This window comes from Triticum urartu, chromosome 7A, assembly GCF_056163025.1.
Source record: "Triticum urartu cultivar PI428250 chromosome 7A, HENAU_Tu73, whole genome shotgun sequence".
NCBI classification, from domain to species: domain Eukaryota; kingdom Viridiplantae; phylum Streptophyta; class Magnoliopsida; order Poales; family Poaceae; genus Triticum; species Triticum urartu.
Genome location: NC_141879.1, coordinates 87,546,659 through 87,561,577, shown reverse-complemented (window position 1 = coordinate 87,561,577; position 14,919 = coordinate 87,546,659). Strand labels below are relative to the sequence as shown.

At 44.9% G+C, this 14,919-nt stretch overlaps 2 protein-coding genes across 3 annotated transcripts; both read right to left on the bottom strand.

The window, feature by feature from the left end:
* Positions 1–1,134: 1,134 nt before the first annotated feature.
* Positions 1,135–1,690, bottom strand: LOC125524723 (uncharacterized). Its single transcript, XM_048689765.2, has one exon. It carries the CDS (start codon positions 1,599–1,601, stop codon positions 1,308–1,310), a length of 294 nt encoding a protein of 97 aa, XP_048545722.1. The 5' UTR covers positions 1,602–1,690; the 3' UTR covers positions 1,135–1,307.
* Positions 1,691–3,716: 2,026 nt separating this feature from the next.
* LOC125520230 (P-loop containing nucleoside triphosphate hydrolases superfamily protein) lies at positions 3,717–9,871 on the bottom strand. Of its 2 annotated transcripts, XM_087535062.1 has the most exons (10): positions 9,349–9,871; positions 9,033–9,247; positions 8,715–8,865; positions 8,298–8,489; positions 7,827–7,989; positions 7,461–7,699; positions 4,528–4,704; positions 4,318–4,440; positions 3,939–4,240; positions 3,717–3,842 (listed from the first exon to the last, which is right to left on the bottom strand). In XM_087535062.1, exons 1-10 carry the CDS (start codon positions 9,862–9,864, stop codon positions 3,836–3,838), a joined length of 2,085 nt encoding a protein of 694 aa, XP_087391188.1. In that variant the 5' UTR covers positions 9,865–9,871; the 3' UTR covers positions 3,717–3,835. The 2 variants fall into 2 exon arrangements, with proteins under 2 accessions (XP_087391188.1, XP_048541043.2); XM_048685086.2 differs by having other exon boundaries at positions 3,717–4,240.
* Positions 9,872–14,919: the final 5,048 nt, after the last annotated feature.

Genomic DNA, 14,919 nt, shown 5'->3' with positions numbered 1-14,919 from the left:
GAGCAAGCTACCATGAGAAAAAGCTCCTCTTTTTAAAGAGATTTGATTCAGATCGAACTCTTATATACCCAAGTCAATATGAAAATTCTTTCAGAGGCTTTCCCTAATACAAATGTTATCGGATACTAATGCGGGTCGGACGTTACTCGAATACGGATACATATCGAAGTTTAATCAATTCGAATTGGATACGAATAATAGTGATATATTAGGTAAAGGAAATAAGTCAATAGCTATGTGACAAAATATAATCTATTTGCAACTTATAATAAGTGAACGATAGGCATGTTTATCAATAAATACTACTCCCTCCAATCCATATAGTTGTCGCTCAAACGGATGTATCTAGCCCTAAAATACGTCTAGATACATCTATTTCAGCGAAAATTAATATGGATCGGAGGGAGTACTATAATGCATAATAACCATAAGTTTAGCCATACAAAAAGTAAATTTTGACAACTCATTAAGCTTTTTTGTTGGATAATTGGCATATCGAGGCTAGAATTGCTTAAAATTAGTTCACGAAAATTTATTCGGATGCAGATTTGTTCACTTCCATATCCATATTTGTGTCAAACTCCCGTAGCGTATTTGTATTTGTAAAATAAACCCGAATATCTTTCATTTCCATGTCCATTTCCATTATAGTTCTAATCTGTATTCAGATACGAATAGACATTTTCTCGAATACGAATATCGGATATTTCAGATTACCACTCCCACTTTCCACCCTTAGGTATTTTTAGGGACATTTCCACCCTTAGGTTCAAGCAGGAGGAGTAAGAGAAATGGGCCTATGGAATTGTTAGGCGCCGACTTCTGTTATGGAGTAAGGCCCAAGCAGCATGGAGCGGCCTAGCTGGCCCATTTATGAACCTAATCATCTTTTTGAAGCGATTTTGACTGACTTGGGAGCCTAGCTGGTCCATTTACGAACCTAGTCGTCTTTTTGAAACGATTTTGACTGCCTTGGGAGCTCGCCGGAGACGTGGCGGAGCCCGGGCACATGCCCATGTTGCAGGTACGGTAAATGCTGAATTCACCCGCCATCGCATGAAAAGGAGAAAAGAAGGGTATATGGCATGATCGATACGCTTTATTTTTCTAGCGTGCTGCAGAGACACGAAAGACTTGTGTGTTAAGTATTCTCTATAAAGTTATTACAAAGTTGAGTCATTTATTAATGGAAAGAGTAAGATAGTATATGACTCTCTAGAAGTCGAAGTCGAGGGACTCATAGATTCCAACTTACGGCGCATCCTTAGCCGACACAAGTTACTTTACAAGGCGAGTTTACTTGATCATTAGTGGTGCTGAGGGTCCGGGCCGCCGGGGCTGGACCTCTTCGACTCAGAGTACGGCATCGCCGCCGTCGCCCTCCCATCTGCTGCCCGCCACGAGCTACTCCCGGCAGTCGTCTCCGTCGGCCGCGAGAAGGCGGCGGCGGCATTGCTCCCACCGGCCAGCATTCTCCGGCCGCCGGCCACCGTTACCTGCAGGAGGTCGGCCTCGCAGCGCGAGACGGCGGACAGCAGCAGCAGGACGAGCACGGCGCACACCGCCGCGGGCATCCTCAACGCGCTCGAGCTGGACGCCATGAGAGGAGCGATCGAGGAGCTAGCTAGATTCGTAGTACGTGGTGAAATGCTAGGCGCTCTAGACTGTGGCGGTGGTGGTGACTAGTGAGTTGGGTACATAGCTGCACGACGCCGAGGTGATTTATAGGGGCCTGCCACTGCCAGTGCTAGCGGTTTTCCGTTACGACTTACGAGGGACCAAGCATTGCGATGGTGGAGGTCGCCTGTGTCGCACTCGCCCTGACTGCGACGAACGAACGAACGACGAGGGCGGTGACCTCACATCATATCCTCCTCACCGAATAAAACGGGCCAACTTTCTGCTCATCGCCGGCCTGTGTGCGGCGCCGGCCGGTGCTGGTGGTCCAGACCTATACCATGTCGCAAATACAAATTGCCATGTTGGACGCAGAAAAGGGCCTTTATCTGCTGGCCCCTCCAGATCGGTTCTTCTTCATTCATCAGGGCAGGAATCTCGCATGCATGCACCATGTGTTCGGTGCTGAAGTGACTGATTTGTTCGTTGGACCGAACCATCGTTATCAAGGTCCATTCGGTGTTTGTACGAGTTGAAAACCGTTGTAGTATGACATGTTGACATGACAGCCAAATCCGTGGGACATGGTATCTTTGATCCGGATCACCCCGCGCGAATCAGCGGCCGCCGTGATCTTCATCCCGATGCATATCTCTCACCGCTTCATAAGTGGAGTAGCATTTCCTCGTTTGTCACCACATGAACTTTGTCCCTACTCCACACTACGCACGCACGCACCATTAACGTACTTGTCAAGGAGGTTGTGTCCGCGTACGCACCCATTTATAACTCCATCGGCCTTACCAAATTGGAGCCGAGATCGGTCGAGTCATCGAGCTAGGCAGGAGGAGCACCGTTCTTTAAGAGTTTCCCGTTGCTAAAAGAAGTAGGCTACTCTTAAAGGAGAGTAACCACCCTAGGACGTCTATACTATGCGTACCGGCAGCTCGTTGGCCACCCGTGCATGAGTGCAGCACAGTGCATGCAAATACCCATGGTTCCATCGCCTAGGTCAGCTACCTATAGGGCTCTCCGTGTCACTTTCGGCCTGCCGGCTAATTGTATATATAAGCTGGGCGGAGCAATGGGCGCGAGGGAGGTATATGGCTCCAATGGCGGCCATGCAGGTTATAAACTACGGTTAGGAGAGCCCATCCACGGAATGCACTCTGGCGGCCATGGGCGTGCGTGCGTGCATGCACGAAGGTGGCCGGCCATTGGAAGCTTTCCGCCCATGGGCCATGCGACTCTCGGGAGGGCAGATAGGACGGATGCGGCAACCAGGGGGGAGCCATGTATGGGCACACATGCAAGGTACAGGTACAGCGCCAGGCCACCGGCTGCAGCATTATTGATCTTCTCCCCGGAGAAGAAAATGGAAATGGTGTGGGGCACAGAGGAAGATACGCGTGACTGCAGGATGTAGATACGATTCATGAAACAAAAAGAAAATGACCATGGCAGCAGGCAGACATCTGGTGAAACCCCATGATCTTGCCTTGTGGCCCATGCGTCGTTATCTTGTTGAAGGTGTTGGTTCGAATATCTGCTTCAGTGTGATAGCCTTGGTCTGACATCTACTCAGACCAGCCAACCTAGGCGCACGAGCGTCAGGTCCTTCTTGAAGGTGGCATCTTTTGCCTGCTAATATGTTGTTGTAGGTTGTATAATGGATGGTACGATTTGGCGATGTTGTCGTGAGACATGTCCTACTTGGATGGCTTTGATTTTATTTTTCCTTTGTAGACCGATTTGTCCGGCATTATGAACAATTAATAATATATATGGATATGTGCATTCAGAGGCAGAGGGTCGTTTCCTCTTTTCGAAAATAAAATGATACACAATAGAATGGCAGCAGAGTATAGTGAGGAGGCTGGCATTCTGGATATGCATGCATGCATAGTGCCGTGTGAAAACGTGGGCATGCATGGTGCCATGGATGACAGTGATGGACGCAACATTCGACAGATACATCGATGGACGATCCCCCATGGCGTAGTTGCGACTCAGCCAAATAAAATACAGAGTTTGCTCGTCGTCTCAGCACTGATAGTTGGCCAGATTCATGCCAATGACGATGTCACCAACTAGCAAAGACGCGAAACGATCCGGACGTTGTCGTGCAGTTCTGAGTTGGATCCGATCCCGTTATGTTCGGTGTGAGTTGGAAAGCAGCACTACTCATCTGCCTAACAGCCACTGTAATTAAACAGATTCACGTTCTGTTGAGAGAGAGAAAATTACCAGGGTATCAACAACGATGAATGGCTGCAAAAAGAAAGGAATGGAATATACAGTGGAACTCGGCAGGATGCTACTCTGGGAGGAAGGGTAGCCTGGTGACACCACTCTGCGAATAGTCCATGCCATCAGAGCAGCTGCTATCTGAATCTGTGAACCCAGGTGCGGACTCTTGCTCCGAGGCGGTACCTTCTTCCCTGTCCGCGAACTGCGGAAGGATCCTCAGGCACGCGTTCGGCTCCTGGCCTGTGACTTCCCACTTGAGGTTGAAGCTTTCGACGAGGTTCACTTGGGAGGAGATGATGGTCGATGGTCTAGGCAGGAGCTGCACGCTCTCCCCTTTCGGGATCACTACCTGCTCGACTGCCAATCTCGCTTCCTGTTATCAAAGAAACAATGGGTTTGTTATGCTCAAGAAAGGTTGTATCCAGGGCAAGTTGACTATGATGATGGTACCTCCAAAGCATCGGTTTCCTCTGATGATCTTACTTCCTCCTTATCTTCAACATCGATCAATCCATCCACGTGATCATCGACAAGGACACGAAGTGCCCGGGTAATTTGCACCAGGGAGTTTGTCTATGAAGGAAAGTGAGTCACCATATAATCATTCTGCCACTTGAAAAAAATAACAGTACATTGAAGATGAAGAGCGCAAGTGCGTACCTTAGCGAAGAAAACCGGTATATCTTCAGATTTCAACACAGCCTGAATCTGAGAATTCTTCTTGAGCTTCGATTGCAAAGCAATCACTGCATCAGCTTCACTGATGTTATAAGTCAAAGTAATCATGTCCTCCAGCTCCAGTTGTTTAATTGCTTGCAAGGCAATTTCCTCGGATATCTAGAACACCCTATCCAATAAGTTTCAAACTAAGTACTGAAAATTCTACACGAAATGTATAAACAGGTAATTGACAGCTAACAAAAATCATCAATTATTTACCACAAATTTACCACTGTATTATTGCAGTCAAAGGAAGACAAGTTACATAAGTTGTAAACAACATTAACCCCTCACCCCAACACGCAAACTAGCAGCACGCGGGAGCGCTTTCCAACAACCAAACTAGGACTGTCAAACTCTTTTTTTACATTTAAGTACTGAAAATTCGACTCCCTCCGCCCCACAATATATGAGCGCTTTTCAAGCTATGTTAGCTTGAGAAACGATCTTATATTATGGGACGGAGGGAGTACAAAATATTTTTAAACAACTAATTCACAGCTAACAATATTCATGGACCATTTACCGCAAATTCACCATTGTCTTGTTGCAGTCACAGGAACAATAAAAAACAAAAGGCAACATTAGGCCCTCACCCCCCAACACACACACTAGCAGCATGCAGGAGCATTTCCCAACAAACCAAACTAGGACTATCAATGTGGCAAAGAAGGCCCCAAATTCACCATTGTCTTGTTTCAGACGCCTACACTTGGATAGGAGAGCAGACAACATAGAGAAGTACAAGTGGCAAAGAAGGACACAAAGCGAGCTGTGAGTGAAGCAAGGGGTCGGGCGTATGAGGACCTCTACCAGCACTTAGACATGAAGGAAGGCGAAAAGGACATCTATAAGATGGCCAAGATACAAGAGAAGAAGACAAGGGATGTCAACCAAGTCAAATGCATTAAAGACGGAGCAGATCAGCTCCTGCTGAAGGACGAGGAGATCAGGCATAGATGGTGCGAGAACTTCGACAAGTTATTCAATGGAAAGAATGAGAGCTCTACCATTGAGATGGACGACAACTCCTTTGATGATACCAGCAGGCGTTTTGTGCGATGAATCCATGAGTCTGAGGCAAGGGGGGCTTTAAAAAGGATGAAAAGAGGCAAGGTGATGGGCCTGATTGTATCCCCATTGAGGTGTCGAGAGGCCTCGGAGACATAGCACAGTATGGCTAACTAAGCTTTTCAACCTCATTTTTCGGGCAAACAAGATGCCAGAAGAATGGACGCAGAGTATATTAGTACCAATCTTCAAGAACAATGGGGATGTTCAAAGTTGTACTCCCTCCGTAAAGAAATATAAGAGCGTTGATCTAAATGCTCTTATATTTCGTTACAGAGGGAGTACTAATTACTGTGGAATTAAGGTGACGAGTCATACGATGAAGCTATGGAGATAGTCATTGAGCAGCGCTTAAGAAAAATGACAAGCATGAGCAAAAATTAGTTTGGTGCCATCCCTAGGAGGTCGACCATGGAAGCCATTTTCTTGGTACGAAAACTTATGGAGAGATACAGGGAGCAAAAGAAGGACCTGCATATGGTGTTCATTGACTTGGAGAAGGCCTACGATAAGATACCACAAAATGTGATGTGGTGAGCCTTGGAGAAACACAAAGTCCCAACAAAGTACATTACCTCATCAAGGACATGTACGATAATGCTGATAATGTTGTGACAAGTGTTTGAAAAAGTGATGGCGACACTGATGACTTTCTATAAAATAGGACTGCACTAAGGGTCAGCTTTGAGCCCTAATCTTTTTGCTTTGGTGATGAATGAGGTCACAAGGGATATACAAGGAAACATCCCATGGTGTATGCTCTTTGGGGATGATGTGGTGCTAGTCGATGATAGTCGGACGGTGGTTAATAGAACATTAGAGCTATGGAGACAAACTTTGGAATCAAAAGGTTTTAGGCTTAGTGGAACTAAAATTGAGTACATGAGATGCGGTTTCGGTACTACTAGGCACGAGGAGGAGGTCAGCCTTGATGGGAAGATGGTACCTCAAAAGGACACCTTTCGACGTTTGGGGTCTATGCTGCAGAAGGATGGTGATATTGATGAAGATGTGAGCCATCGAATCAAAGTGGATGGATGAAGCGGCGCCAAGCTTCCGGCTTTCTTTGTGACAAGAGTGTCACAAAAGCTAAAAGACAGGTTCTATAGGACAACGATTCGACCCACAGTATTGTATGGCGCTGAGGGTTGGCCGACTAAAACGCAACATGTTCAACATTTAGGTGCAACGGACATGCACATGTTCAGATGGATGTGTGGCCACACAAGAAAGGATTGGATCTGGAATGATGATATACATGATAGAGTTGAGGTAGCACCGATTGAAGAGAAGCTTTTCCAACACCGTCTGGGATGTTTTGGGCATATACAACGCAGGCCCCCAGAAGCTCCAGTGCATAGCGGACGGTTAAAGTACGTTGATAATGTCAAGAGAGGTCAGGGTAGACCAAATTTAACATGGTGGAGTCCGTAAGGAGAGATCAGAAGGACTAGAATATCACCAAAGAACTAGCCATGGACAGGGGCACATGGAAGTTAGCTATCCATGTGCTAGAACCATGAATTGGTTTCGAGATCTTATGGGTTTCATCTCTAGCCTACCCCCAACTTGTTTGGGACAAAAGGCTTTGTTGTTGCTTTTGGAAGGATATGACCATACTTCCATAAAGACCCTCAAAAGTTTGATATTATACAGCCAAATGGAATCAACGTCCATACCACATAAGCATCATGTTAACAAGAACACCCCCAAAGTAAAACCTTAAACATGTAAACAAACTACTGAAGATAACTGTAAAAAAATTGAACATCAAGGAAATGGTCTATTGCAGAAATTCGTACCCCATAAGCATAGAGATTGAAGCCTGCCTCAGACACATTAGAGTTCTCTATATGTCCGTTGGCAGAATCAAGATTAAATGTAGAGTCCAAGCTTGTTCTTGCATTACTTATGGAAGCAACTTCAAATTGAGATGCAATTTCGTAAGGACCACGACGAAATTGATCCTTCTGGACAGAAACTTCCTGCTGCACCGAGCCGGTTGAACCCAACTTACGAATTTCAACATTAGGCATTCTACCTGCACCAACAAAACGAAATCTAATCATAATGGCATCACAGCTTTATGTATACTATGACTATGAGAAAATCATAGCATCAAATGTAACGTCATAATGTAGTTGATTAGTGGCACAATCAGAGAGAACCTGCAAGCAGAGCATCTACTGTAGCTTCCAGACTACGATGGACACGCAACTCAGTTTTCGACACGATCTCTACAGCATATGCGAATGTTGATGGGCCCTTACGCTCTAGGACCGTTTTTTGGACCCTTCTCCTGCTTGCTTCTTCATCACCAAGGGTGACGCTCTTAGAGAAACAATGGAGCAGAGACAATGATGTAAATTAGCAACCATGATGAAACAGAAAACCAGTAATATTTGGATCACTACCACCATCTCACGATACTGATTTTGGAGTATGTAATTTAATATGTTCTAAAGCTACACGAACAGAAAATCATGCTGTCTCTAAAAAACAAAGTCAAATAAGGTTATTTTGGTGAACTGCATCACTGTTCATAACTTCAACTGAAATGATACAGATTCATCTTGCTGCAGTGTGAAAATACGGTTGTTTCATAACAGTAAATAGAATCAAGTGCAGCAAGTCATTACCTGTATTCCTCCTACAAGCATATCTAGTGAAGGATTCATGGTCAGGTTCTCTATTGTTACACCATGAGCGGAAGCAACAAGTTGTATCCCCCGCTGTGCAATGGTGCTAGCAGCCATAGCCTCTAGCTTAGTTCCAATTTCATCGATGACGATTGCCTGAGGCATGTGATTCTCCACAGCTTCTATCAACACCTGATCGGCATTAAAGAAACAGATTTAACTTACATTGTAAGCGGTGTGCTAAAAAAAACAAAAATGTTCAATACTGTATAAAATCATCTGACGAACTTAACAAACAAGTAGTAACATCTGTATTAAGTATGCATGTCAATGCCGAGCAATAGGCTTGTGAGCAGTACAATGCAAGCATATACATTATGCAAAAATCCACAAGGCAACAAACTTGAGAGAACAAACCTTATGCTGCATTTCTTGGTTGGGCACTTGCAACCTACGAGCATTGCCTATTCCTGGGTGAGGAATATCACCATCTCCACCTATCTCATTGGATGTATCAACAATCATCACCCGCTTCTCATAGTCATCTGCTAGCATTCGTGCAATTTCTCTGCAAGACGAGGCAACAATCTGATGCTAAAACTGGTACATACTGGCATAGAAGCTCTTCTAATTACAGTTGCCACTCGTAAGTATCTATCACTATTCACCAATACACTGTACAGTATACAAGGTAGTAAAATCACTGCCCGAGGTTTCTTAATCATCCAAGCATACCTTATGACAGTTGTCTTCCCCACCCCTGGTGGGCCGATGAGCAGCAACGACCCACCATCCTTCACCAAATCCTGAAGCAAATTAGCACTTCCGGGCACAGCCCTCCCGACGCGGCAGGTCAGTCCTACAATGTCTCCCTGCCTGTTCCTGATCGCGCTGATCCGGTGCAGCGTGCGGCTAATCCCGGCGCGATTGTCCCCTCCAAAGTCCCCAACCTACCAAAGGTAGATAAGCAAAACTGGACTTGGACTAGTTTCATAATAATGCAGCGGCAGCAGCAGTAGCAGCGTATCGTAGTGTCCAGAATGAGCCAGACCTTCGCAGTGGCCTGGCGGAGGTCGTCGAAGGAGATGGGGCGGTGGGAGAGGAGGAAGTCGCCGGAGGGGAAGCGCGCGAGCGGGGGGCGGCCGAGGTCCATGACCACCTCCACCAGAGCGGGGAGCTCCGGGTGGTCCTCCACCCGCTGCCGCAGCTCCCCAGGGAGAAGCTCCAGGAGCCTTCCGAGCTCCTCGTCGAACCCCTCGGCCCCCGCGGCCTCGCTCCGCGCGGCGCACACGGGGGCGCGGCGCCGGCTGCCGCGGCGGAGGGAGAGGTGGCGAGCGGTGGCTAGGCCAGACGTGGCGGAGGAGAAGCGGCGGGAGTAGGGGAGAGGGAGCGGGTGGGGCGGGGTGATGGAGACCAGGAGGCGGAGGTGGGCCGGCTGCGGCGGCGGTGGCGGCATCGCGGCGGCCGTGAGCGCGAGCGGGTGGAGGGAAAGAGTTGCGGATGGGTTGCTCTGGCTCGGTGTGACGGTGTTGCTCGTGTGTGAGTGTGACCAGCTGCCGCGCTTCATTGGGCAACCCGAGTGATGGGCGGTTGGATTAGCGATTGGACGGTCAAGATCTCATGTCATATATTTTCTGGTGAAACGTAAAGCTTGTTTCTTTTTTGGAGGCGAGCGTAAAGCTTGTTTACGACAATGAATATGAACATCTCTTCTACCTTCAAGAAAAAACATGTGTGTGGTAAACAAAGAGAGTCCTTTGGAAAGCCTTTCTTTGATCCCCCAATTTTACTCCCTCCAATCTGTATTTTGTATCGCTGGTTTAGTACAAGTCAATTTTAAACTAAACCAGCGACAAGTAATATGCATCGAAAGGAGCACTTTCTTTCACAGATCACCGCACAGGATGTTGCAAACACTAAGAACATACGAACATGTCCTTGGAAAAACCATTTTATAATATTTTATTTACTATTTATTTAAATTTTATTGCTCATGAGGAAGCATATGAGCGTGATGTCACATTTCAATTTCCGTTTTTTTTTGCGGGAGGAACTTCCAATCTACTCATAATCAATCATGGCAGTATAAAGAACACCAAAAGTAACAAAAATACAATCGGGTCCATGGACTGGAGCGAGCCGAAGGCATGTCGCCATCATCACGCCCCCCTAACCGGAGTCGGACAAACTTTGTTGTATTAGACACTCAAGAAGTCGTCTTGCTAGGGCCCAACACGACTTGTGCACCTAAGCAACAACCATCACTGATACGTCTCCGTTGTATCTATAATTTTTGATTGTTTCATGCCAATATTCTACAACTTTTACATACTTTTGGCAACTTTTTATATACTATTTTTTGGGACTAACATATTGATCCAGTGCCCAGTGCTAGTTCCTGTTTGTTGCATTTTTTTCGCAGAAAATCCAAATCAAACAGAGTCCAAACGGGATAAAAACTTACGGAGATTTTTTTTGGAATATATGTGATTTTTGAGAAAAAAGAATCAACGTGAGACGATGCCTGAGGGGCCCACAAGGACGGAGGGCGCGCCCCTTGTCCTTGTGGCCACTCCGTAAGGCGGTTGGTGCCCTTCTTCTGGCGCAAGAAAGCTAATATCCGGATAAAAACTGTGTTAAAATTCCAGCCCAATCAAAGTTACGGATCTCCGGAAATTTAAGAAACGGTGAAAGGCCAGAATCTGGGAGCGCAGAAACAGAAAGAGAGAGAGAGAGAGAGAGAGAGAGAGAGAGAGAGAGATCCAATCTCGGAGGGGCTCTCGCCCCTCCGCCGCCATGGAAGCCAAGGAACAGAGAGGAAACCCTTCTCCCATCTAGGGGGAAGGTCAAGGAAGAAGAAGAAGAAGAAGAAGAAGGGGGGCTCTCTCCCCCTCTCCCCCGGTAGCGCCGGAACGCCGCTGGGGCCATCATCGTGACCGCAATCTACAGCAACAACTTTGCCACCGCCATCACCAACTCTCTCCCCCTCTATGCAGCGGTGTAACACCTCTTCTCCCCGTTGTAATCTCTACTTGAACATGGTGTTCAACGCTATATATTATTTCTCAATGATGTATGGCTATCTTATGATGTTTGAGTAGATCCGTTTTGTCCTATAGGTTAGTTGATGATCATGATTGATTTGAGTTGCATGTTTTATTATTGGTGTTGTCCTATGGTGCTCTCCGTGTCACGCAAGCATGAGGGATCCCCGCTATAGGGTTTGCAATATGTTCATGGTTTGCTTATTGTCTGCGTTGCGCGAGTGATAGAAACACAAACACAGATAAGTGGGTCATGGCGTATGGGAATAAAGAGGACTTGATACTTTAATGCTATGGTTGGGTTTTACCTTAATGATCTTTAGTAGTTGCGGATGCTTGCTAGAGTTCCAAACATAAGTGCATATGATCCAAGAAGAGAAAGTATGTTAGCTTATGCCTCTCCCTCATATAAAATTGCAATAATGATTACCGGTCTAGTTATCGATTGCCTAGGGACAAATAACTTTCTCGTGACAAAAAAGCTCTCTACTAAAACTAACTTAGTTGTGTCTTTATATAAACAGCCCCTAGCTTTTATTTACATGCTCTTTATTATCTTGCAAACCTATCCTACAATACCTACAAAGTACTTATAGTTTCATACTTGTTCTAAGTAAAGCGGACGTTAAGTGTGCGTAGAGTTGGATCGGTGGTCGATAGAACCTAAGGGGATATTTGTTCTACCTTTAGCTCCTCATTGGGTTCGACACTCTTACTTATCTAAAGAGGCTACAATTGATCCCCTATACTTGTGGGTTATCAAGACCTTTTTCTGGCGCCGTTGCTGGGGAGCAATAGCGTGGGGTGAATATTCTCGTGTGTGCTTGTTTGCTTTATCACTAAGTAGATTTTATTTTCTGTTCTAAGTTGTTTTCTATCTTTAGTTATGGGTAGGAAATAGAAAATACCAAAAAAATTAGTTGTACCTACTAAACCAATGGTTGAAGAACCACCCAAAATCTATCATACTACTGAAGCTTTCTACTTGGATCATCTTCGATCCCTATGTGCTCGTGCTGAAACCCCAACTAGCTTAGTTGAGGGAAAATCTTTAGATGAGCATGCTTGTTATGTGCGACACCGCTTATCTCAAAAAGGACTGGATCAAATTCATCGTTTGCAATGCTATGCTTGGAATTTATGTGAAATATATGATTTTACTTGTTGTTCTGAAGACCCTAAGAAACACCTTCCCTACCAATGTGAGTTTAGTGATAATGGAATCATATCTTCATATGCTAAGGGTGTTTATAATTACTATAATGTTCAACAAATAGAAGAATTTGTTGCTTTTAAGGGTGCTTATGAAATTGCTTCTTTGATTGAAAATTATGATGCTACTCTTTACAAATCTGAAAATATTGCCATACTTAAATATTGTTATGATAATTATGCTTCTAATGCCTTTGTTAAACCATATATTTTGAGGACTCCTCTGCTGTCCAAGAAGAGACTAACATTTTGCAGGAGTCTATGGAAGAAGAAATTGATGAAATTGTGAGCTCATTGGATGAAAGAGATGATGAGGAGAGCGAAGAACAAAAGGAGGAAGAGCGGATTAGCTACTCGTGCCCAACTTCTAATGAGAGTAACCCTCCAACTCATACATTGTTTAATGTCCCTTCGTTCTTACCGAAAGATGAATGCTATGATAATTGCTATGATCCCATTGATTCTTTTGAAATATCCCTTTTTGATGAACTTGATGCTTGCTATGCTTGTGTCCATGATGCCAATATGAATTATGCTTATAGAGATGAACTTGCTATTGTTCCTTATGTTAAGAATGAAATTGTTGCTACTGCACCCACACATGGTAGTCCTATTATCTTTTTGAATTCTCCCAACTACACTATATCGGAGAAGTTTGCTCTTATTAAGGATCATATTGATGGGTTGCATTCTACTATTGCACATGATGATTTTGATAAATATAATATGCATGTGCTTGCTGCTCCTCTATGTGAGAGGAACTACATCTTCGCCTCTCTATGTTTCCAATATGATAAAATTGCAAGAAATTGTTTATACTATTTATTGGCCTTTTACTTTGTGTGCATGAATTGTTCTTTTATGACATGCCGATGCATAGGAAGAGAGTTAGACTTCGATGTTGCATGATATATGTTACTTTGTGCTCACTACTAAATCACAAATCATTGTTAATTAAAATTGGCTTTGATATACCTTGGGATCCGGGTGGATCCATTACTTCAGCACTTTATGCCTAGCTTAATGGCTTTAAAGAAAGCGCAGCCAGGGAGACAACCCGAAAGTTTTAGAGAGTCATTTATTTCTGTCGAGTGCTTTTAAATAGTTTTAAAACAAAAAAATATAGAGGGGAACTTAAAAAATTCACTAAAGAGAAGCAATTGGAAGTTATGTTGGGGAACACAGTAATTTCAAAAAAAATTCTACGCACACGCAAGATCTATCATGGTGATGCATAGAAACGAGACGGGAAGAGTGTTGTCCACGTACCCTCGTAGACCGTAAGTGGAAGCGTTATGACAACGCGGTTGATGTAGTCGAATGTCTTAACTATCCGACCGATCCTAGCACCTAAGCTACGGTGATGTCTACTACACAACCTTCTTGTAGACGTTGTTGGGCCTCCAAGTGCAGAGGTTTGTAGGACAGTAGCAAATTTCCCTCAAGTGGATGACCTAAGGTTTATCAATCCGTAGGAGGCGTAGGATGAAGATGGTCTCTCTCAAGCAACCCTGCAACCAAAATAACAAAGAGTCTCTTGTGTCCCCAACACACCCAATACAATGGTCAATTGTATAGGTGCACTAGTTCGGCGAAGAGATGGTGATACAAGTGGTATATGGATAGTAGATATAGGTTTTTGTAATCTGAAAATATAAAAACAGCAAGGTAACTAATGATAAAAGTGAGCGTAAACGGTATTGCAATGCGTTGAAACAAGGCCTAGGGTTCATACTTTCGCTAGTGCAAGTTCCCTCAACAATAATAGCATAATTGGATCACATAACTATCCCTCAACATGCAACAAAGAGTCACTCCAAAGTCACTAATAGCGAAGAACAAATGAAGAGATTATGGTAGGGTACGAAACCACTGAGGGAGTCCTGGATTAGGGGGTGTTCGGGTAGCCGGACTATACCTTCAGCCGGACTCCTGGACTATGAAGATACAAGATTGAAGACTTCGTCCCGTGTCCGGATGGGACTTTCCTTGGCGTGGAAGGCAAGCTTGGCGATGCGATATTCAAGATCTCCTACCATTGTAACCGACTCTGTGTAACCCTAACCCTATCCGGTGTCTATATAAACCGGAGGGTTGTAGTCCGTAGGACAGAATCAACTCCATACACATCAATCATACCATAGGCTAGCTTCTAGGGTTTAGCCTCCTTGATCTTGTGGTAGATCTATTCTTGTACTACCCATATCATCAATATTAATCAAGCAGGAGTAGGGTATTACCTCCATTGAGAGGGCCCGAACCTGGGTAAAACAAAGTGTCCCCTGTCTCCTGTTACCATCCATCCTAGACGCACAGTTCGGGACCCCCTACCCGAGATCCGCCGGTTTTGACACCAACATTGGTGC